Here is a 25,481-nt window from a genome sequence, read left to right as displayed (position 1 = left end):
TTAAAAAGAAATGAATCGATATAAAACAATCCCAAAAAGCAGCAATGAGATGGCAATTGAAACAGACCCTGCCAGTACGCAGAACCAAATAGCAGTCAAGATTCAGATATCGAGCTGCCACAGCAGTTGCACGACAATGATTGCTCTGAATTCCCCCCAATGTGATTACACAGTCTGCACCCTCTGCCTTGGCTTCAGCCAGCAAAAACTCCAATTTCCGAACTTTGTTCCCACTAAGCTGCATTCCCGTCAGGTCATCCCTCTGCATTGTCCTGAACAAGAGGGTGTAAGTCTTCCCTTTCCAAAGTCCACTGGTACCTTAGAGCTATTGCAGTACAAATCCACTGCTGCAGGAATTACTTGCCTTTATCCAGACTTCAGTCCCAGCTGGCAGATCTGGAAGATGCCATTGATGTATTGGTGTGGGAAACTGCCACAAAATAAATTCAAGTGCACGATAACTCAACTCAGAAAGCCTTGGAATTTTGTCTTTTCTAAAATAGCCACAAAAGGTTGGCCCAAAAAAGAAGTAAAATCGAAAGAAAGCGAAATTGGGACAGTTTGGTGTGCAAGCATTGATATTAGGACACTCTCTGACGAGAACAGAAGAATAGTTGAAACATGTAGCCGTCATATTCTAAAAAGGTGGCTTGTGAAATATCATATGAATATAAGTCATGCAAACTATAGAAATCCTACTCTCACATTTAAAAGGATCAAAAGGCAACAATATGTGAACGAGAGTATATGAAACAATTTCAAGCCTATGGGTAACCAGACAATGTAGAAAAAGGATGCTAGATTTATCGAGATGTAGGAGACCATCACAACTGCATGGGACGATCGCTTAAAGCCTTATAGTGAAGCTTTTGGTGAAGCCGTTGAGTCCTCTAATAGACCTGGAGAGGATGTAACACGTACCGCTAGCTTGCCCTATACATCTCAGGCATATGTCGCACACACGCTAGCTTTCTAAAAGAAAGTATCAAACACGAAGGAATTGTAATCTCACCACCCCTTCAAAGAAACCGTCTCTCTTATCCCTACTGGACTACGAGAGTGTGTCAGGCTTGATACTGCATGCATAGAGATCTTTGAGGACGATGCCCTATGGCTGCTCCCTAGACGCTTTCTCTGGTTCCATCCTCAATGCAAGGGTGCCAACGAAGGCCCTTTTTGTAGGCCATCTCCTGGTGTTTCTAGTGATGCCCTATAGGCCATGGTATGTGCCTTGTAGACATAAATATAGGCACTTGTAGTGTTAGTGCTTTTTAGGCCACATAGGACACTTAGTCCTATGTGACACCTAGGACACTTAGTCCTAGGTCTAGGTACTTGTACTTTGTACCCCTTTGTTTTTCATTATCCTAGTTCACGTGACGGTAGACTCTATCGACTCTTTGTACCTTGCTCTCTCTCTCTTTCTATTCATCGATCCTACAGTGGTATTAGAGCTAGATTTGACTCGTCTTCCTACCCCTGACCTTCATTTCTCCCTGCACTCCTTTCCATATAGTCCGTACGACCGTACTCAGCCTGCACACAGGACGATCGTACTGCGCCGTACATCTCTCCCGTACAAGCGTACAAAAGATCTAGTACCTATTCCGTACTGCATTCTGTACCTGCATGTGGGAGCGTACATGCTCCGTATTTGCGCCATACAACTCCGTACCTGAGTAGCTGTACAGATCCGTACATGTGTCGATGTACAATCGTACATTTCCCGTACAAAAGTACGAAAGGTCTTGTTACTGGTGTCGTACACTCTCCGTACAGCCATAAGCTGTATTCCGTACTTGTGTCTCCGTACAATCAAGTGTGCACCTACCACGCTACAAATCACTATGAAAGGCCAGCAAAAAGTGCTGATCTTTTAATTAGTATGATGGAATTTTTGCTACCGTCTGGATGGGAAGTTACATTGCGCCGAATGGCACATCTGTCGTACATTTTCGTACTCCGTACATTGGATCCCATACTGACATTCGTACTATTCCATACCTACGCCGTACATTATACCTGCATAGTACTTGTTCCAAGATTAGTACTATTGGATCCCATACTGACATTCGTACTATTCCATACCTACGCCGTACATTATACCTGCATAGTACTATTCCATACCTACGCCGTACATTATACCTGCATAGTACTTGTTCCAAGATTTGTTTGGAAAGCCTACATTTTGAGGTCCATACTCTTGGATAGTACATTTGGGTCAGATTGCAGTACATTGAGTCAGATTTTCAAACATTGAGTCTTTTCTGAAGGACATTGAGTCAGATTATCATACATTGGGTCACTTTTGCAAAGATCTCAGCAAAATTTGGGGCTTTTCTGTATTTGCCCTCTTTTTGGCCTATTTGCCCTCATTAAATTTGGGGCTTTTGCCAAATTTGCTGTTTTTGCAGTGAACATTGCTTGCCAAAATCACATTTGGGTCAGATGATCTGGGTTGGAAATTTGCAGATATTTACTGTCATTTTTTGGACAACCAGCTTTTGCAATGATAGCCTTGAGGCTTTTGGGTTTTCAGGTCTCTATCACGGTATCACATTTGCTATGGCTGGGAACAATCAAGATCTATTTGGCGTTCTTCGTGAAGATGATAAGTTGGATGGCACCAACTATCCGATGTGGTCTTATCTTATGAAACATATTCTAGTTGCAAAGCATTTGTGGAATATTGTTTCTGGGGTTGATCTGAGGCCAGCCAATGCTACAGTGGTTGCCTCTACTGCTGGTTCCTCTGCAAGGGGTACTCCTCCTGATGCCTCATCTTCTAGCACTCCTGCTACTACTCTTCCAACTCAGGAACAGACGAGATGGGATGCAAGACATGCAAATGCACATTCATGTATTGCTTTATCATGCAGGCTTTATCATGCAAGAGAATCAATATTCCACACATCCGGTTTTGCAAGACAGCAAAGGACGCTTGGGATAAATTGGCTTCTTTCTATCAGATTCGCAATGAGGCACGTGTTGCATATTTGAGAAGGCAATTACAGGAAGTCAGCATGAATGAAGGTGACTCTATGGATGCATACCTGACAAAGGTCAAGGACCTCATGGAACAACTTGCCAACATTGATGAGGTGGTGCCAAAGCTTGTCAGTACCACATTGAATGGACTGCCAGATACATATCAAGGGTTTGCTACAACCCTTCGATTAGTGGCCATGGGTAATCCAAACCACTATTCTTTTGATCAGCTAGTTACTTTGCTTTTGCAGGAAGAGCAAAGTAGAGCTAATAGACAAGCCATTATTCCTAATCATGCATTTGCTTCACAACAGACAGGAAGAGGCAAGGCTTCCAAGCCTATGGGCAAGCCAAAATCTGTGCATAGCAGCTACAATTCCTCCCATGCATCTAAAAATACAGCAGATAAGTCAAAGAAGAAAAGATGCAACTATTGTCACAAGCCTGGACATGACATTTCAAAATGCAGGAAGCGCATTGCTTCGGAGAAAAAGAAAGCACGATTGACAGTTAATGCCTCTCATGCTATTGAATCCCATGAGCCAGAAGATGCTTCACATGCACATGCTCTTCAGGATGATTGGGCAAGGGCTGTCCATTGCTCATTTGATCCCTCCAAAGCTGATGCATTCTTTACTGCTAATGATGCTCAGTCCTGGTACTTTGATAGCGGTGCTTCTAAGCATGTCACATCTTGCAGACAGTTGTTTCATTCTTTAGCCGATGCACCTCGAGGGGGGACTGTCACATGTGCTAATAATGCTTCATATGCTGTAAAAGGAATTGGAGATGTGCAGCTCACATCCATTTCAAGCCATCCTGTCACTCTGACAAATGTTCTTTTTGTGCCTGGAATTGAAGTCAACTTGATTTCAATTTCAACAATTGCCACTTCAGGTTTCAAAGTTATTTTTGATAGCTACAGATGCCTAGTTTATGATCTTCGTGATGACAATGCCATAGTTCTCACTGGCACTTTGCAAAAAGGGCTTTATCACCTTGATCATCACTCAGCTGCACTTTCTATTGAAGCATTGGCTATTTCAAATTCACAACTTGCTGTAACTCATCTTTGGCATGAGAGAATGGGCCATCTCAATTATAGAGCTCTTGCAAAGCTACATTCACAGCAGAGGACAAATGATGTACCTCAAACTCACACAGTTTCCAAACATGTGTGTGAGGGTTGTCTTTTGGGTAAGATGCATCGATTTCCTTTTCAAAAGAATTGTCCAAAACTCTCACAAAGGAAATTGCAGCTAGTGCACTGTGATGTCTGTGGCCCAATGAGGACAAATGCCATTGGGGGGTAAAAGTATTTCATGACTCTCATTGATGATTTCACAAGATATTGCTGGATGTATCCTTTAAAAGCCAAATCTGAAGTTTTCTTGTGCTTTCAGAGATGGCTGAATATGGTTGAGAATGAATCAGGATGCAAGCTTATCACCCTCTACACAGATAGGGGGGGAGAGTATATGTCAAAGGAGTTTGATGCATTTCTGTCTTCACGGGGCATTATTCACTCATGTACTACTCCTTACACTCCTCTGCAAAATCTTGTTTCTAAAAGGAAAAACAGGTCCACAATAGAGATGGCCAGATGCATGCTTAAGGCCAAGTCTTTGCCCAATAAATTTTGGCTTGATGCAGTGATGTGTGCCGAATATGTGCCGAATAGATCACCTACACGGGCATTGCAGACTGTTACACCTTATGAAGCATGGAAAGGTAGGAAGCCTTCACTTTCACACATGAGAGTTTTTGGGTCTCTTGCATATGTTCAAGTAACATCTCAGCTGAGACATAAGCTTGATGACGAGGCAATCAAATGCATATTTATTGGTTACAGCCAGGAGAGCAGAGGGTATCGATTATACCAACCAAATACTAGGAAGATTATTGTCAGTAGAGATGTAATCTTTGCTGAACATTCAGCTTCTCCTCTTGTGGACTGCAAAGCTAAGCTAGATGTTGACATGTTTGATGCCTTTGAATCTTGGTTACTTCTGCCATCCTCACAAGAGGACTTTGACCAGCAACATGAGCCTCCTGTAGGCCCTCCACCAAGCAATAATCAGCCACTACCTCGTGCTGATTTGCAGGTTTCTCTTCCGGCACAAAATGATCCCACTATTCATGATGCAGTCATTGAAGAAAGAGCTGTCAATAGACAGCAAAGGCAAGTTCCCAGATGGCTTCTTGATACATTGAGGGACAGCAAACAAGATCAGCCTTTTGCTGCCCGGACAAGATCAGGGAATAGACAGCATGGTCACTTTCTTGAGTTTGCACTCCTTGCTACAGCTTGCAATGAAGAGCCTCTGTGCCATAAAGATGCTTTTGACAGCAAAGAGTGGATGGATGCAATGAGGGCTGAGTTACATTCCATTGCTAAAAATGACACATGGGAATTAGTAGATCTCCCTCCCGGCAAGCATGCCATTGGTACCCAATGGGTCCACAAATTAAAAAGGAAATCTGATGGCAGCATAGATCGATACAAAGCTCGTCTTGTTGCAAAAGGGTATGCCCAACAACAAGGCATTGACTTTGAGGAGACATTTGCTCCCACATCCAGGATTACTACCATTAGATGTGTCATTGCCATTGCAGCCCATTATCATTGGCAAGTGCACCAACTTGACATCAAGATTGCTTTTCTTCATGGGGATCTGCAAGAAGAAGAATATGTCACACAACCTCCTGGCTTTGAGGTTGTTATTTCTGAAAATAAGGTATGCCGGCTTAGAAAAGCCCTTTATGGTTTGAAGCAGGCATCCAAGGCATGGTATGCCAAAATTCATGCACACTTACTATCCCTTGGTTTTCAGAATAGTCCCACATAACCCACTCTTTATGTCTGCGGGAGTGGATCTGATTTTTTAGTGCTGATTTTATATGTGGGTGATATGCTCATCACGGGCCCAGATACTCAGCAAATTGCAGCTTTCAAGGCTGATTTGCAGCAGGTTTTTGAAATGTCGACATGGGATAGCTCCACTATTATTTGGGCATTCAGTTTGCTAATGTTGAGGGGGGTATCATGATGTCTCAGTCCAAGTATATTGGACAGCTCCTTGATCGTTTTCAGTTTGAGGATTGCAAGCCAATCTCTACTCCAGTGGACCCTGGCTTCAAATTCTCAGCTCATGATGGGAGCCCACCATGTGATATCACTCTTTATAAGCAGGCTGTTGGATGCCTTATTTATTTATGTCACACCAGACCCAACTTACAATATGCAGTATCTCAGCTCAGCTGATTCATGCACATGCCCAGTTCACAGCATTGGCAGGCAGTGAAGAGAGTCTTCAGATATCTCAGAGGCACTCAGGATTTAGCCCTCTTCTATGGTGATCAGGGTTCACTTACCATGCATGCTTACACGGATAGTGACTGGGCAGGATGTTCCGACACCAGAGTGTCACGTATTGGCAATTGTTTTTTGCTTGGCAATTCATGTATCTCTTGGCTCAGCGAGAAGTAACCAACAGTTGCCACATCTAGCTGTGAGGATGAGTACAAGGCAGCTTTCACCGCTACAATAGAGTGTGTTTGGCTTCGACAGTTACTTACAGATCTTAGTATTCGCCAGACATCCTGATGGGATATCTCAAGGTGTATGCCCCAAACACACCTTGGTTTCTATGTGTGTGTGCTAGAGGCACAGTTAGGTGCCCATAAGCACTGTTAGGTGGTGGTAGAAGCCACATAGGATGATTGAGAGAATCTAGGAGCAGATTGAGGAGATGATTGTGGAGCTCAGAGGTCATCAGTGATGTCAGTGATCATGTAAGAGATGCCTACTTAAGGACCTCACCTTTCTTCATTCTATAAGCAAGAATTCTCAGTTTGTGTTCACTCCATGTTTTCCTTTCAGTTCACCAACATGGTATCAGAGCCCTTTGATCCTCCTTGAGCCCATTTGTGCCACATCATCTTCTTCTTCTCCATCTTCTTCTTCTTCATCTTCACCATTTCTTCCCTTTTCTCCCAAATCTTGCTAAAGCTTGTTCTCCCTCGGTTCTCCGCCATTCTCCAAGCCCTTCCTGCTGGAGATACCCCTCGTTTGGGCAAACTTCCACCTGCAAGTAATTAAAGAGAAGACGTCTTTGCTGGTCGCCATTCCCCAAATAGCGCATTTTTTTGTCATTTTTCTGTTGCAGAATACTCCCTACCTGCTGCACCATTGCTCGAGCCCTCTTAGGAGTAGATGGGCAACTTCAAGACGAACATTTTGAGTCACTTTGCAGCCCATTTGGTTCAGTAACAAAGGAGAAAACGTCAAAACACAGGTTCAGCCTGCAGCAACTCCCCCGGGCAAAACAGCGCGCCATTTCGCCCAACCTCTGTGCTGATCTTCTCTGGTATATGAGCTTTCTTTTGCTTCAGAAAGCCCTGTTTTCTTTGCTTTGAAGAGTGAGATACAAGCCCTCCAAGTTTAGGCCTCTGTTTTGAACAGTTTTGACAAGGTTATGAGTTTGATGCTACATTAGATGCTACTTTAGAATTTCTGAGGTTTTAAAGTATTGAAAAGCATCAGTACAACTGTGGCTACAACTTTCTTTTGGATTGCTATACCTGAATTTGCTTGGGATACTTTCATTTAGTCACCTCTATGAAGCATGCAAGTGAAAGCATCATTGATTTGTAGTATGGATTTTGGTTGCAAGCCTTTGCTACTATAAATGCTTGTATTTTGAAGCTCTTTAACTCTTTCTAGCCTTGTAAGAGAGTAGACACTGCCCATTCTGGGTTAGACCCTCTCATGGCTACCATCTTGAATATGGATAAGTTCAATGGTATTGGCTTTCACACATGGCAGATGAAGGTTAAGTTTGCATTGATGAGGGAAAACCTCTAGGGGCTTGTCAAACCGGCTGTGAAGATCCACGCTTTTCGAAAATGCAAATGTGTGCAATGCATGCAGAATTTGAATGCCGATTGGCCCTCCAATGGGGAAGAGCGCCCTCGTGAGAGTACTTGTTTCTTTTTCGACCTACATGCAAGGTGGGAGAGAGATGACGGATGAATGCAATGTGGTAGAAAGAATGCTACGTGAGATTCACAATGAAAGGGTGATACCCTTTCATTAATGTCCCTTGAGATCACTCAAGTTCCATCTTCCCATTTACGCCTACCCTTAGCCTATGACCCATGCACCTACCATTCAATGCACTCTAATGCTCCCTTTCCCTTTCCTATTGTCCCTAGGACCTAGACACGTGTGTGCACATCTTTATTAATAATCATTGGCCAATGTTACATAGTTTTGGCGGTACTATTTACACCGCTTGATCTATCATAAATACAAACATATAACCGCACCATCAAATTGGCGCCTAACAATAATAAAGTTCTAATGACTATTAATTAACTAAATAATCATTTCTCTTGTCATGACACTCCCTCCTGCTTGAATGAGCAGAAGTCCTCTTCTGGATTATTGCTTGTCTCTTCCTCTTATGTGCACTTTCTCTTGTTACTTCTGCCATTGCATCGCCTCTTTGTAATCTGCGAGTATCTGTGGAAAATCTGTAAAGAACTCTTCTTCCATCCATTGTGCATCACTAGCTGGCTGGTTTTTAAACTTCAGTAAATACATATATCTCTTCTTTCCACGAGTACTCTTCTCTTTATGGTATACGATCTGTTCCGGAGTAAGAACTTCAGTCCCATCTTCAAGTTCAGGTTCTTCTTGCTGCTAAGTATCCAAAAACGCAGAAGTATCGCCACGGTATCTCTTCAAATTGCTCACATGAAAGATGTTCTTCATACGCCAGTGGGCTGGTAACTTCAGCTCATACGCTCTGGATCCTTCTTCTGGATATAAAGCTGCTGAAATCTGAAATGGACCATAAAACTTCGGTGCTAGCTTGACATGTTTGGTACTTCCTCTCACTGACTTGATTCTTCTTTTATCAATCTTCAATAAAACCCAATCATCCTCCTTGTAATAAACTTCTTTTCTTTTTTTATTGGCTGCCTTGGATTGTTAAACCTGGGCCTTCTTAATATGTTCTTTTACCTGCTCAATAACCTGTGACATATCCTCAGCAAACTGGTCAGCAGCAAAAATTCGCTCCCCCAAGTGTGTTATTGGAGTGAGTAAACATTGCCCATAGATGATTTCAAATGGGGCTTTCTTGGTGGAAGTATGTACAGTGTTATTATAAGCAAACTCTAACATGGGTAAGAACTCTGGCCACCTTCTAGGTTGGTCATGGACATAAGCTCGAAGTAAAGTAATTATGGTTTGATTGGCATTCTCACTTTGTCCATCTCCTTGAGGATGGAAGGCTGTAGTAAATTTCAGTTTGGTTCCGAGATTCTCTAATAGAGCTGTCCAAAAGTTGCTAATGAAACGGCCATCATTATCGGATACAATGTAACCTGAAGATTTCCCTAATGAATAACCTTGCTGTTTCAGGAGCAGACAACTCTTTTTTACAGGGAATAAAATGAGCTTGTTTACTCAGCCTATCTATAACAGTGAAAATCTGCTCAAACTGACCAACCTTGGGGAAACCAGACACAAAATCCATTGTAATGTGTTCCCACCTTTCCGAAGGAATAGGCAAAGGCTGCAAAAGACCCGCAGTCTTACTTGTGTCAGATTTAATGCGCTGACATACGTCACATTGTTGAACAAAGGTCGAAACTTCTTTGCGAAGTTTAGGCCAATGGAAGTATCTCTCAATATTGTCAATGGTTCCTCTAATACCCCTCTATGTCCAGAATATGGACTCGCATGTAACTCACTCATGACTAGATACCGAAATGTTTTGGGTACACATATGGCACGTCCCAAAAATAAGTATCCATCCACGATGGAATAAGCCTCTAAATCCCCAACCTCATTACGTTGAATCTTCCCATAAATGTCAGCGAAGTCCTCATCTAAAGGATAAGCTTCAACCATTGCTCCTAATGATTTCTCCTTAATCACAGAAACGTGATTAACTTGGGGCCGTCTACTCAAAGCATCAGCTACTAAATTCTCCTTTCCCGGCTGATATTCGATATTTGGTTGCCCAAAGGATTGAATATATTCAGCCCATTTGATTTGTCTTGAAGAGACAATGGGTTGAGAGAACAAGTGCTTGATACTTTGATGGTCAGTCTTAATCTTGAAAGCAGAACCATATAAATAATGCTTCCATAACTTTAGAGCATGAATGACTGCCAATAACTCCTTCTCATACGTGATATATTTCAATTCAGCCCCTTGAAGTTTTCTACTCTCATAAGCAATGGGATGCCCTCCTTGCATCAACACTGCCCCAATCGAGGTACCACTAGCATCCGTACATACAACAAAGAACTCTTTGTCCATGTCCGGAAGTGTTAACACTGGTGCAGTCACTAATGTTCTCTTAAGCTCCTCAAAAGCTACTTGGTGAACCTCTCCCCACTCATACAAGGAATGCTTCTTCAACAAATCTGTTAGTGGGGAAGCAAGACGTGCAAAATTCTTAATGAATCTGCGATAATAACTACACATCCCTAGGAAGGATCTCAGCTCATGTAAGTTTTTGGGTATTGGCCATTCAATTATGGCCTTGACCTTTTTAGGGTCAACCCGAATTCCCTCAGCAGACACAATGTGTCCCAAATACTCTATTTCTGTCTTGAAGAACTCACTCTTCTTGATATTTAGGAACAATCGATCCTTCCTTAGGAGCTCCATCACCTTAGCAAGGTGATCCTTATGCTCTTCCTCATTCTCGCTGAACACTAAAATGTCATCAAAAAAGACTATGACAAATTTTCCCGAGTAGGGTCGCAAAACCCTTCTCATCAGCCTACTAAAAGTGGCTGGAGCATTAGTTAGGCCAAAAGGCATGACCAAAAACTCATAATGTCCAGTGAGAGTGCGAAAAGCTGTCTTATGTTCATGCCCAGCTTTCATACGAAGTTGATGATAACCAGATTTCAAATCCAATTTGCTAAAAACTTTAGCACCTTTAAGCATATCCAATAAATCATCCACTCTTGGAATCGGATACCGGTTCTTAATCGTAAGTTTATTCAAAGCACGGTAATCTATACACATACGATATGATTCATCCTTCTTCTTAACCAATAATACAGGTGCTCCAAATGGAGAACTGCTTGGTCGAATCAGGCCTTTTTGCAACAGATCTTCAATTTGTTTTTCTACCTCCTCCATTTCTATCCTGTTCGTCCTATATGGGGCTCTACATGGAGGGGAAGCTCCTGGCTCTAAGTCTATGGCATGATCATCTTCTCTCTCCATGGGCAATTCGAATGAGTCATCTCTTGAAAATCGATCCTCATAAGCTCTAAGGAACTCATTTCTCTTCCGATCTTCTTTTGGGATATGAAGATCTCGTGAATCCCGTATATACACAAGATTACAATCTACCCCTCTTTTTACCAATCTTTTGGCTTGGGTAGGAGTAATCAATGGAATTGTATACACGTCCCGATCCCCTACGATCCTTATGTTTTCATCCTTATGTACAAAGCAACAATGATGAGTATGAGGATGAATAGCAGGGTTAAAATCATACCGCCATGGTTTACCTAGTATCATGTCAACGTCTTGTAAAGGGGCTACTAGAAAATCCCTTCGATCTCTATATTTTTGTATACGAAAAGGAATATTTCGTACTATGGATGTGTCTTCTTCATTGTGTCCCCTAAAAGCTCCTGAAAGCGACATGTTTTTTATAGGTTCTGGTTTAAGATGGAGTAATTTTGCCAATCTATCACTTACTAAGTCATAATTACATCCATCATCTAGGAGAACCACTATTCTCTGTCCATTCACGAATCCATACACCTTAAAAAGATCATGAGGCCCAAAGGTATTGGCTGAATGGACAGCATTCACTATTGGCTCAATAGTCACAGTAGATTTCGAGGGTGACAAGCTAGAAGCCTCACCCTCCTGCTTGGATGCCTTGGCTTTCCCTTTTACTGAATTCGTCTTGGCAATCTTAGCCAAGAGAACGGGACACTTATGCCATACGTGCCCTGGTTTATGTTTCTTACAACCGAAACATTTTCCTTCCTTAATCAACTTCCTCTTCTCTTCGTCAGTCATAGAAGGAAATGGCACCCATCCAGGACGTGATTGGCTATTCACATTCCTTACAAGAGCTTTACCCTTCCCTTTATTATTCTTAAACCGGTTTGGTTTCCTAAAAGTGGGTATATTATTGGTCTTAGATGATGACCCATACTCCTTATTGAAGGGTTTACGAGGATTCAATTTTCTCTCGGCTATTTCAGCCAGCTTAGTGAGGTCCTTAAGCGTGGTCGGGTTAAACATTTCAACCTCGTACCTTACTTTTGGGCTTAAAGCTGCTAAATACTTCTTTCTCCTATCTTCCTCACTCTTTTCGGGTAACTCTAGAGAGAGTTTCCAAAATCTGGCTGTAAAATCTACATTACTCTCATTATCGAACTGCCTAAACCTCTCCCAACGAAAGGTTAGGTTCTCTTCATGCCTCGGTGGCATGAAAGTGGTTTTTAGTTGCTCCACAAATTTAGCCCATTCATGAATAGGCTCTTTTCCTGTTTGTGACAAGGACCACCACATTAGAGCATCCTTCTGCAGATGCAATGTGGCAAGAGCAAGCTTCTCTTGCTCGGTCTTGTCTTGATGGGCAAAGTATAGCTCAAAATGACGAATCCAATTGAGGATTTTGTCAGCCTCCCTTGCCCCATCATATTTGGGAAACTCAATTCTCTCTCGCGGTTGGAATTTGGACCTCTTAGAAGGGTTACTCAACTCTTCATCCCCGAAGTTTAAAGTCCTCTTAGTCCCTAATCTTGTCATAATGGACTGCTCAATCATATTGCTAAGCTGGAAAACCAGCTTATCAACAGGAGTCTCCTCTCTTCCTCTTGCACTTGGATTAGAATCCATGTGTATTGGGTTTTGAGTTAAAGGCGTGAACTCATCACCTTGTTCTTGGCTGGTCTCATTTCTTCTTTCATTACGAAAGGAGAACTCCCTATCAGTAGGTTCTTGAAGGAGAGACTGCTGTAAATCTATTTGTGGGTTATCATACTCAAGATGTGTATAACTCTCACCTAATCCATCCTCTTCAAGAGGGGGTGAAGGTGTTCTTTCTCTCTCTCCTTGGGGTAATGGAGGAAAAGGAATAAGTTCATTGTTATATGTCCCTTCCCCTTCCATTCTTTCCTTTTATTAATACAAGAGAGAAAATGTCTTGCTGTAATTTCAAAAAAGAAGGTTTATTTTACAGCAAACTTCAAGTGTTGTAGAGGTGGTGGTACTTATCCGACTCCCGCTTCGTTTGTGTTGAGAAAACACTTAAAATGACCTCCTTTCCCTTCTCTTTGAAGCTTTTCTTCTTGTATTTCTGCTGTAAACTGGTACGCTCCGTTTGGGCTACTTGTTTTGAGCGGATTGGAGCTCTAGATACCGTTATAGGGGTTACTTGATGGGTGGATCACTCCCTTAAAATCTTATTCCGATCCGACTTCCGGTTGGGTAGAACGGGAATCCCTTTTTCTCACGGTTTAAGGGTACATTCACATTGGGGGGGGGGGGGGGGGGGGGGGGGGGCAAAAGAGAACACCCCGTTCGCCGTTCGCCGTTGAAGGCCAAAATTTTTCAGAAAAACTCCCTTGTCTCAGAACCTCGAGATCGATCGATCGTGATCCTTTTCCGCCAACCTCTCTTGCGACTTCCATCGTTCACAACTGTCGCCCTCTTCTCGTCCCGCTCGTGGATCGTCGCCGCTCTGATACCAAATGTGAAGATCCACGCTTTTCGAAAATGCAAATGTGTGCAATGCATGCAGAATTTGAATGCCGATTGGCCCTCCAATGGGGAAGAGCGCCCTCGTGAGAGTACTTGTTTCTTTTTCGACCTACATGCAAGGTGGGAGAGAGATGACAGATGAATGCAATGTGGTAGAAAGAATGCTACGTGAGATTCACAATGAAAGGGTGATACCCTTTCATTAATGTCCCTTGAGATCACTCAAGTTCCATCTTCCCATTTACACCTACCCTTAGCCTATGACCCATGCACCTACCATTCAATGCACTCTAATGCTCCCTTTCCCTTTCCTATTGCCCCTAGGACCTAGACACGTGTGTGCACATCTTTATTAATAATCATTGGCCAATGTTACATAGTTTTGGCGGTACTATTTACACCGCTTGATCTATCATAAATACAAACATATAACCGCACCATCAAATTGGCGCCTAACAATAATAAAGTTCTAATGACTATTAATTAACTAAATAATCATTTCTCTTGTCATGACACCGGCTTCAGCTTCTTCTTCAACAGCCTCCAATGCTGGAGAATCCTCAACTCCGACACGCCCGGCAAGAGATCCTACTAGAGAGGAGAAAGCCTATGGCATCATTGCTCTTGCCTTAGGAGATGACTATATTCATCACATCTCTGATTTGGAGTCTCCTTCAGAAGCTTGGCAGAAGCTTGACATTATTTTTTGTGCTAGCTCTCACATCTCAAAATTGTCACTTAAGATTGCTTTCTTTGAATTGAAGATGGTTAGTGGCACTCCTTTGGCTACCCATGTCAATTACATGAGGAGTCTCATGGCTCAACTTGCTTCTATCAACTCTCCAATCACTACAGATGATGCAATGGCAGTGTTGCTCAAGAGTATGCCTGAAGATTATGATCATGTTGTTACCACTTTGAAAAATCTTCCTAATCCTAATCTTGAAGGTCTTATTTCTGCTCTTCAAGAAGAAGAAAGGCACATGGAACTCCGGAGAGGCAATGACACAGCCTATGCCATAAAAATTCAGAAGGGCAAGTTTTCACCTTGCAAACATTGTGGGAAGACTAATCACCTCTCAAAAGACTGCTTCAAGATCAATCCATGCAAACACTGTGGCAAAAACAATCACCATGAAAAGTTTTGTAGAGCCAAAAAGGAAGCAACTACAAAGTCAGAAACTGCCAATCTACTTTCAGTTGATGTGCCTCCACAAGATGAGGCGTCCTATGAAGATTATGCTTTTTGAATCATCTCCATATATGCTCTAGATCTCCCTTTTTTATGTTGAGTCAAGGTACTCAGCCTGGATAGTCCTCCAAAATGAATGAAATAAACTATTGTGTTTTGTAAACACCTCTGGTCACCATATGATGTAGGCCATGTGTATGTGTTTTGCTCCATGGTACCTCCTGCAGACATTGTGAGCATGTACATGCAGGGGAGATAACCATTGGAAGGTCTTTTGTAACCCTTTTGTTTACTTCACACCCTTGGGAACCCCTTGCTAGCATGAGAACCTAGCCATAGATTTATCCTTGACCACCATGAGATGGCATGAGAAACTATGAGACTAGATGTATCCTTGACATAGCCTGAGGCATTCCCTTGAGGGGGGGTATGATGGGATATCTCAAGGTGTATGCCCCAAACACACCTTGGTTTCTATGTGTGTGTGCTAGAGGCACAATTAGGTGCCCATAAGCACTATTAGGTGGTGGTAGAAGCCACATAGGATGATTGAGAGAATCTAGGAGCAGATTGAGGAGATGATTGTGAAGCTCAGAGGTCATCAGTGACGTCAGTGATCATGTAAGAGGTGCCTACTTAAGGACCTCACCTTTCTTCATTCTATAAGCAAGAATTCTCAGTTTGTGTTCACTCCATGTTTTCCTTTCAGTTCACCAACACATCCTCCACTATTGTCTACACTGACAGCCAGAGTGCTTTGGCCATTGCGCGGAACCCAGTGTTTCATGCGCGTACCAAGCATATTGAAGTTCACTATCATTATGTTCGGAAGCGGTTGTCAGCAAGAGACAGAGAGTTGTCCTATCTTCCCACAGAGGACAACATAGCAGATATGTTTACAAAGGCACTTCCTCGTCCCAAGTTCGAAGTCTTCCGACAGGCTTTACACTTGGTTCCCTTTGTTACATGATCTGACATCCCTTGTACATTCATAGGTGGCTATATCCTTTTGGATGAACATGTGCCACCATGACCAGAAAATACGTGAAAATAGGGATGAGAAACCATTTACTAATTATTTCGGGGTTTAGTGACAACGCGGATTCATTTCCTGCTTTCCGGCTTACGGAAGGAGGAACGGCTTCCAGTACGCCAGTTATGCCGGTTCTTGCTTTGCTTACACACAAGACTACCCTTCACCGAAAGCTTCGCGGGGACTATTCAAATTCGACCCTAGCCCGCCCGGAGCGGTAGGGGATAGATTGAATTGTAATCATTAATGCAATGCTCGCCAGTTGTGATCTCAGTGGCTCATGGTTCATAGTTTGCTTCTACACGGAAAAAACCCTGGTGGTTCTAGTGATGCCCTATAGGCCATGGTATGTGCCTTGTAGGCATAAATATAGGTACTTGTAGTGTTAGTGCCTTTTAGGCCACATAGGACACTTAGTCCTATGTGACACCTAGGACACTTAGTCCTAGGTCTAGGTACTTGTACCTTGTACTCCTTTGTTTTTCATTATCCTAGTTGACGTTACGGCAGACTCTATCAACTCTTTGTACCTTGCTCTCTCTCTCTTTCTATTCATCGATCCTACACTTTTTCTGGCAGAGAACTGCTCCTGAGGCTGTATCAGCTTACGTGCCTATGGCTGCATGTAATGGAGGCATCTGGCTTATGTCAGGCTTCTTGCATCATGACCTGCTGCTAATTTTTAATCGTCTTCAATGCTGCATGCACTGTCCATCATTGTAATGAAGGGGAAAAAGAGGCCAAGTTAGAGGCCCTTTAGGTGGAAAATGTGGAGGGACTACATAAGTCTCCATCCACCCACTACTATGTACCTTTTTGATGTGACATCTAATCCTATCTACTCTCCCTCCTTCCTGCTGCCTACGCTCACACTCTCTCTCCTCCCTCTCTCTCTCTCCTCCCTCTCTCTCTCTATCCCCTCATCCTTCTCTCTCTTCCTCTCTCTTTCCCCTTCCCCTCTCTTATCCTCCCTTCCTTCTCCTATTCTATCCCCATCTCCAAATCTGCCCCTTCCCCCTTCACTACATTGGTATTAGAGCTCCGCTCTCTAGCACCTTTGCTTCCATCTTTTACACCCTTCACTCTGAATTCTAGTAGTTGCTACGCCAACGCCTATCCCGAACTTGCAAGCTACAAACAAGCTACGCCAACTTCCGAACGACGGGCAAAAACCCTGAGCGTTGCTCCAACGCCTAAGCGTAGGGCCTCCATCGCCAACAAGTGCACCACCACCGTGATTATCACACTCAAGATCTGTGATAACATTTTGGAGCATCTCGTCCCCAACCGCCATTGCCAACGAGTCCAAGGTCTTTTGCCTTAAGATGAAGGGCGACTACCATCGGTACACCTTGCTCGCCTACAAGTCTGCCAGAAGGCTCTTGCGTGGCGCGCGTGACACCGTTTCTCGCCCGACCCAAGCCTCTTGCATGGCGTCGCTGCTCTTGGGTCCCTCCTTTCCCGTCGGACGACCTGCCATCCCCCGTCGTCACTGCCCGCGTCCATCCCTCCTGTCGCCGTCGCCTTTACCCCTGCAAAAAAAACCTTAGCCTTTCCTCCTTCCTAAGGTTCAGTAGCCAAGGTTAGTTGGGTCACGTTAGCTAGTTTGGTTAGGTTTAGTTAGTGGAGTGAGTTAGGTTAGTAGATTGGGTTAAATTAGGTTTAGTCAATTAGGTTTAGTTAGTTTGGCTCTAGGTTAGGTTAGTACTAACTAAGGTTAAACACTAGGTTAGATTCGTCTAAGACACTGTCCTAACATTCCTAAAGTTATTATTTGTTGTTTGCTGCACCTATTTAACAGCCCGCATATGAAATTTTGAGGGCAAAATTCTATGGGAAGGGATGGCTGTAATGAAGGGGAAAAAGAGGCCAAGTTAGAGGCCCTTTAGGTGGAAAATGTGGAGGGACTATATAAGTCTCCATCCACCCACTACTATGTACCTTTTTTATGTGACATCTAATCCTATCTACTCTCCCTCCTCCTTCCTGCTGCCTACGCTCACACTCTCTCTCCTCCCTCTCTCTATCTCTCTATCCCCTCATCCTTCTCTCTCTTCCTCTCTCTTTCACCTTCCCCTCTCTTCTCCTCCCTTCCTTCTGCTATTCTATCCCCATCTCCAAATCTGTCCCTTCCCCCTTCACTACAATCATGGCCTTCTGCAGCTGTAATTGCTTGCAATGTTGAATTCCTCCACTGTCCTTCATCACAGCTTTCAACAGCTGTGACTGCTCGCAATGTTGACCCACAATTCCTCTGGAGTGTTGCCTTCATTTGTATTATGTCATCATCTAGAAGCTACATATTTTATACACATCTGCCGTTGAGGTTTCATTGTTACACACTCATGGTTGCCAGTTTCAATTCAGAGAGCTTTCAACATTCAATGGCCATCATGCAACGTTTTGATCTTAGTCAATGAGTTAGGCTAGTACATGTCCGAACTAGAGCCATACTATACAGCAATGAGCAATAACACAAGACAAATATTCACCTCCCAGTTGACCCTTGAGCACACAAGCTAGAGATTAGACTCGCACATGCCCATGCGTACAGCCCTAGTGTCTCATACCACCGGAATCCATTCACAAGGAACCTTCTGCACAGCATCTCATGATACGCCATGTAGATGGCAGGAGCCTTGGCTTTCGATCCAAACCAAACCATTCAGTAGTGTGTGCACACTGGATATATCCACAAGAGCCTTGGCCACTCTTACATAAAAGAGCATCCTGCTTTATTAAGAGTCCTAGCTAGCCCTTCCCAAGTCCTCTGGACCCAAGTTAGCCTCCTTCTCTTAATCTTAGCCCCCTAACCCTGCGAGATTAAGTCCACTAATCCATCGATTAGCATCCAAGTTTATAACATTCTTCCCCTCTTCAAGCGTCTACTCTTAATAGGAAGTTGAGAGAGTTTTTTCCCAAGTTGAGTCTTCCGCAGACCTATCCTCGCACTTAACTTTGAACTCTCGGATTAACTTATTAAGTTTCCTTTGCTTGAAATCGATAACTCTTTCAGGCTCATGTGGAACATAGGTCAAATCCTCAACTTCCACAAGTTCTTGGGGTGAAACGAGATTGTCTCCAGCCCCCAACACATCTATCAGTCTGTTGACATGAAAGACTGGGTGAACTTTACATGTGCCAGCAAATATAGTTTATATGCAACCTCACTAATCTTTTTAGAAGGGTCGTGTTAGAAAATACCCAACAGAGGGTACACGCAGCGGAAGACTTATAGTAATGCCCAGGATCTTGTTGGAAAGGTCACCTCCCCATCTGTAAGCCCCCATATGAGGAGAGCATGGGGGAGGGAGACCTAGGGCAGTACCCAACAGGAAATGAGAGAAAGGGGCTGCCACATAGACAGCATCATGGCTGGCATGTGGGCAGCACATCTAGGACTGTTAAGGGCAGGACACAGGGCCAGGAAAGTACGGAGCAGAAGCAAGACAGTCTGGGACAGATTGCGGAGGGTCTAGGACATGGAGGCACACTGTTTGCACAGGCACAGACATGGCAGGGAGTGCAGGCTCAGATCTGCAGCAAGGAATGTGACTGTCAGTGGGCAGGTGGCAGGCCTTTTATAGGCTGCATATTTGCCTTGAATGGAGGGCCAAAAGCCCTGGAAGTTTGGGCCATAAAAGGCCTGACTTGTGAGCCCTTTAAGGACGGTTTTTTACAGACTGAGTCGGTTTTTACAGACTGAGTCGGTTTTTACAGACTGGTCGGTTTTTTGGTGCAGGCCTTGGGGCCTATATAAGGAGGCCATTCAGGCCTCATTTCATCATCATCTGGAGCAGCAATTCCACCAGCAGAAGGAGCAGCAGCAGGGCTATCTTTGGGCCTACAGTCAGGAGGAGAAAGTAGTACCTTGTGCTGCAGACTTAGCTTGCAGGAAGCTGACACCTAGACTGGTTTCCAGACAGCAAGGTGGAGAAGATCATTCTAGACGGAAAGTCTACTCACGCTCGAGGTGGAGCACGCGGACTCTAGTCTAGAGATAGCCAACAGATAGGAGAAGGACTTTTGTGGTAAGATCAGAGGACCACACCATTGGTGGGACTCTGGATCTGTCTCTTTTATTGTGTCCATAGTTGTGGACGGAAATATATTATTTGGTGGTTTCTCTATCTGATTGGTTCATTGTCTATTAATGAGTCTGCACACCTATTGAATGCACATAAGTAAAGAAGTCTGTGATTCCACACCCACACCGCACACTGTGTGAGCTCCTGGGTATTACTATAAGTCTTCCGCTACGTGTACCCTCTGTTGGGTATTTTCTAACATGGTATCAGAGCCCAAGTAGGAGGCTCATAGGTGTGGGAGCCTGAAGGCAGGGACCTTGCTGAAGGACGACCCTGATTCAGAAGCTCTAGGGAATCGACTTCCACGACTGGAGGATTCGCACCCAATTACGCAGGTTGGTAAAGTGCCATTGGCTATGCAGGATGGCAAAACAAAGTACTTGGCAGATGTACTTCATGTTCCAAAAATCACTAAGAACCTGGTTTCAGTTGGCCAGATGGTTGAGCAAGGTCTGCAGGTTAGATTTAACCCTGATGGATGCTTCGTTGAGGACTTGAAAAATAAGTGCCGCTTGGTTGCGAAAGGCAACAAAAATAATGAACTGGCCAGATAGAGAAACCACCAAAATATATATTTCCGTCCAAAACTATGGACACAATACAAGAGAGATCTAGAGTCCCACCAATGGTGTGGTCCTCTGATCTTACCACAAGGTCCTTCTCCTATCAGCTGGCTATCTCTAGACTCGAGCCCGCGTGCTCCACCTCTAGCGTAAGTAGACTTTCCGTCCAAAGATCTCAGCACCTTGCTGCCCTAGTAGACAGCCTAGGCTCAGCCCCAAGTGAGCTCAGTCTGCAGCAACTCTGGCCCTGCTTTGCCTCCTGGATGTAGGCCCAAAGATCAGGCTTCTGCTGCTCCTGCTGCTCCTCATTCTGCTGACTTGCTGGATGCTGAAATGAGGCAAGAGCCTCTGCATTTATAGGCCCCAAGGCATGGCAAAAATACCGACCAGTCTGTCCCAATCTGGCCGACTGGACAGACCAGGTTGGCTGGCCCAACCGACCTGGTTGGCTCAGCCCAACCAGCCCTTTAAGGGCTCCAAAACCGGGGCCTTTTGCCCCACACTTCTAGGGGCTTTGGCCCTCCAATCAAGGCAGGGGCCCAGCCTATATAAGGCATGCCTACTGCCCACTGACAGCCCCAATTTGCTGCTCCACCAGGCCTGCTGGTTCTGCCCTCTGCCAGGCTCTTCCCAGCCACGTGTCCTGCGCCGTACTGCCCCGTACATCCTGTTGTCCTGACCCGCCTGTACCGCGCCATCATCAGGGTCTGTTGCAGGCCCTTCACCTGCCCACTACCCTCGCCATATGGCTTGCCATGCTGACTCCATCTCAATCCTGTGAGGTGCTGCCCATGTGGCAGCCCCCTCTCTTTCTTCTCTCTTGGGCACATCCTGCCCTAGGTCTCCCTCCCCCACACACTCCTCATTTGGGGGCTTATAGATGGGGAGGTGACTTTTCCAACAGGTCGAACATACCTAGGGGAGGACTTTTCTACCAACCCTGTCAGTAATGACTCTGAATCCTGCAAATATACCATCATCCCCTCAGAAAACTCATGGGCGAATGCTGTCTCAGGCTCTATCCTGAGCAGTTCCTAATAGATTATTCCCATTCAGTCACTAACATTCTTGCATATCTAGCAAGAAATCCTAAGCTGCATCCAGCTGAATACCTTCAATTCAGCCATCACAGGAGACCTGAGTTGATATCCATACATAAGAATGAACGGACTGTAGCGAGTAGCCGTATGCTTAGCACTATTATAGGCAAATTCCCAATCAGATGGCCTCTTTTTTTTTTTTAAGAATAGTTAATTAAGAAGAGGAAAGGGGGGGAGATATATCGAAGTAAAATAACACCTGTGACTAGATAGCCTCCAAAGAAAGTACAAACCTAAGAGCTAAGAAGAAAATTGGCTTTGAAGCTCCCCACTTTCGATTTTAATTCTTTGTTCAAGGATCCTAAACATACCCCAAGCTGAAATTCCAAAGACATAATGACTACAGCAGAGTTTCTTCATTGATTTTCTTGTATTTAGCCCTTTCGGATAAGTAACATGATTAAATTACTAGATTGAGATATAAAAGCCCCATCACTTGTGCAAAGACGAGAGAACCTATAGAATTGAGAAGTAAACACTCCATATTTAGGCATACTAGAGATGTTTACGTTGATGTGAGGCATTTCATGTGATGTTCAACACAGCATACTCAAGTTGTTGTTTATCATAGATATCAACTTCTAAACCTAAATTATTCTAATATCTAAGAAACTAAAACAGTTTCCAGCTAGGTACACAATTAAGTGGAGCTTGGGCTGCTCCCTGCTTGCTGAGCCGCCGAAACCCCCCCCCCCTCTTTTTCTGCTTGCTCGCCCCCCCCACCTGGTTTCCTTCACACCCCGCCTGTGCCCCTCTGCTTGAACTTCACCCGCCTCCTTTTCCTCTTCCTTTCCCTCCATTCTCTCTCTTCACGCCTCCTCTTGCCTCTCTTCCAGGGCTTTCTCGCACATTTGCATGCATTGTCCTGCTGCTCCTTAGTTGGAGCAGCAGCTCCAAGCTTGGCTGCTTGCAGCTAAGCTCAAAAAGCCTGTTTTCCCCCTTTTTCGAGGCAGCATTGCGCCTCGAACTAGGGGCTTCTTTTTGGTGGCGGGCTGCTTGTTTTGCAGTTGGCGTTTGGGTTCTCGAGCAGGTCCTTTCAGCCTGTTTCTAGGCCTTCTTTCAGAGAGCTGGTTGGCAGCCTTAGCCTCTACTTCGAGCTCCCCTTCCTTTCCTTTAACCCTCTCCTTCTGTTTGTGGCCAGTATGCAAGGGATACAATGAGATTTCACTTGGGGGATAGCAGCACGGCTTACAGAGGGGTGTCATGCTTTCTCCATCAATCCAGCCTCTCTAGCTTACAGGATCCAGGGCTAGCATGTTTTCAGCATTGAGGCACATGATATGTCGCCTCCTTCCTGCACGCGCCCTCTGCCTTCGCCAGAAATTTACAAGGGTGACTGTTCAACATCGCTGCTTGGAACATATGGATTGCCCACTGCAGTCTGGTGATGGGAGGTCATCAGGTTCCCCAGCAGCCACCCCATCACCATCTGGCAGGACAACATGGGACTCCAGGTTCTAGAGTGCCAGCTGAAAGGCATGAGCATTTCTGCAAGGCTTGGCCTGTACGCATTTATTACATCATTTCCGCGAGAGGTAATTGGGCTGGATATATAGACCACCACCTTGGTTGTTAGCCTCTGTTATAGAGATTCCCTAGGCAATGAGCTAGGTTCTTTAGTAATAGGATGCTTTTGTTTCTAACAACCAAGTTTTTGTTTCCCTTTATTTTCCCATAATCAGCACCTTTCAGATTGCTTATTTGTATAGTTGGTTTTTCAAGCTTTAATAGAAGTTCTTTCTCTGGAGAAAAAAACTATACAATTAAGTTTACAAAACTACGAGGATAAATTCCTCCACTAAAAGAATTTAAATCTTTGTACACGAGATCTTTAAAGTTTGGAATGTATGAGACAAATAAGTCATCCATGAAGCACAATCAGACAAGTCTCAAAAGAGACCCCCAATCATGAGCATGCCGCAAGGATGTAGGCCATTGTATAATGCTACGCTCTCACACATGCACACATATCCACAATGTAAGCAACCATGCCCACACAAGTCTTTAAACAGAGTTTTTGCCGATAGGAAGGGGAGGCTCAACTAGGATGACATTAGCATTCAAGGAGAAGGCTAATCCACATTCTCTGCATCCAAGCAACTGCCTATGAAGACAATATTTCATTTACCTTACTTCAAGCTGAACAGTTCTATGCAAAAGAGCTTAGGAAAGGCATCCAACAGGTCCTACCAATATGCTATTTTCCCCATATCTAATATGTGCTATTCCTGTCCTCATACATGCCTCCTTTCCTGTCTACTTCCTGTCCTCCCTCTTATCTTCTAAAGCAGACAAGAGTACTCAATCTCTCTTCAGTATCTCTGATCAAATTAATTCTTGTAGTGGTCGTGAGATGGCCTATGCATGAAAATGTCAAAACAGCCTTGAGAGACACACGAGAGCACTACAAGTCCCTCAGGCAGTCGTGAGTTGAGTGCAGTCGTGAGTTGCTTCTAGGTTTTATCTGCTCCTTCCCAATAACTCTGCACTTTTAAGTGACAGGTTTTTGAATATTTCGTGTCCTTCCCTTATATATCGATGGATAATGTCAAGGATTGCAAGAATCATTCCATTCATTCTTTTCCCCTCTAATGTTTTCCTTGTTTTTATTGACTCCTCCTGAATCATATTCAGCTTCTCATATATTTTTTTAATTGTGAAATCCGATTCTCAATCAGGAGCACATTTCCTGTTGAATGTAGCAGATAACACCGCATGGTGAATTCCGATTGATAAACACATCTTTGGGTTTCTCCTAAACATTCGTTTGCCAAATCAAATGTGCTACTAATACCGTTACAAAATGGATTTTGAGATCTTCCTACTGGACTTCCTATGAATGGCTCCTGCAGCAGCCTGTACTGACGTAAACCGGCAGGTCTTCCGGTCAAAAGGAGACAGCATTAGCACTATCAGAACTGGCCTGAGTTGATAAAAGGGGATTTATTTGTCGTTGGACGACTTGATTTCATAGCATTGGATCTATCGCCTCTTTCAACCTCGCAAAGAACTGCAGCAAGGTTGATGCAGTTGAACTTATCCCAAAACGGAGTCCTATATGAGCTAAAACCCATTGAAGATGGTGGTAGGAAGAGAGCAGGAAAGCTTACTTGTCCAAGGGAGCAGAAGTGAGCAGGGATGGGGTGCAAATGAGCAGCCCAGGAGGGGGGGAAGTAGGGAGCGAGCTGAAGCAAGGGGGGGCGGTGGGGAGGAGGGGAAGGAGATGAGGGATGAGAGTGGGAATTGGGGGAGGCCATGGAGATGCAAGATGAGAAGTTGAGGGTTGATGAGGATGATGAGGACGTAAACAAGCAAGAGCTGCAGCTATTGACGGGAAAGAAAATACAAGTCGCCATAGCCCTAGTAGTCAAACAGCACAGGTTTCTCTCATAAAATGACTTTGCAAGGGCAAAACGAAGACTACCCATTGGTAACACCTTGAGCCTTCTAGCCTATGTGCCTAGGGGGGGTCTAGGGGCTTGCCTTTTAACTCTAGAATCCATGAATTCGAAATTCAAATTTGAAGCTATCGCCATCCTTGCCTGCTGATTAGCAGCCAGTTTTATCTTTAGACTTCCAATAAAATTTGTAGAGCATAGAAAACTATGAGAGCCACCGGTGGCTCACAAGGCCCGTAGTACGGCACTGTTCGTCCAAAACATGGTTAAAGGAGAGAGTGACATCGCCTTTTTCTATGAGGAGTATTGGGTGGCACTTGCCTCCCTATTGGGAGTGCTGCTAACATTGTA

The 25,481-nt window shown here is 44.2% G+C and overlaps 1 protein-coding gene across 2 annotated transcripts in view; it reads right to left on the bottom strand.

The window, feature by feature from the left end:
• Positions 1–25,145, bottom strand: part of D-CDES (D-cysteine desulfhydrase) — a 60,549-nt gene extending 35,404 nt beyond the window's left edge. Inside the window, exons 1-3 of one of the 2 annotated variants that reach the window (XM_087381483.1) lie at positions 24,843–25,145; positions 365–430; positions 68–272 (exon numbers count right to left, since the gene is read on the bottom strand). In XM_087381483.1, the coding sequence (XP_087237609.1) occupies positions 68–268 (201 nt within the window). In that variant the 5' untranslated portion in view covers positions 269–272; positions 365–430; positions 24,843–25,145. The remainder of the gene's footprint in view (positions 1–67; positions 273–364; positions 431–24,842) is intronic. The other variant, XM_087381482.1, reaches the window with a different exon arrangement.
• Positions 25,146–25,481: the final 336 nt, after the last annotated feature.

The sequence above is a fragment of the Dipteris shenzhenensis genome, chromosome 11 (assembly GCF_047967505.1).
Source record: "Dipteris shenzhenensis isolate YYH24624 ecotype China chromosome 11, Dip_SZ_1.0, whole genome shotgun sequence".
NCBI lineage: Eukaryota > Viridiplantae > Streptophyta > Polypodiopsida > Gleicheniales > Dipteridaceae > Dipteris > Dipteris shenzhenensis.
Note: the sequence above shows the minus strand (reverse complement) of the source record. Positions and strands in the feature narration are given on the sequence as shown.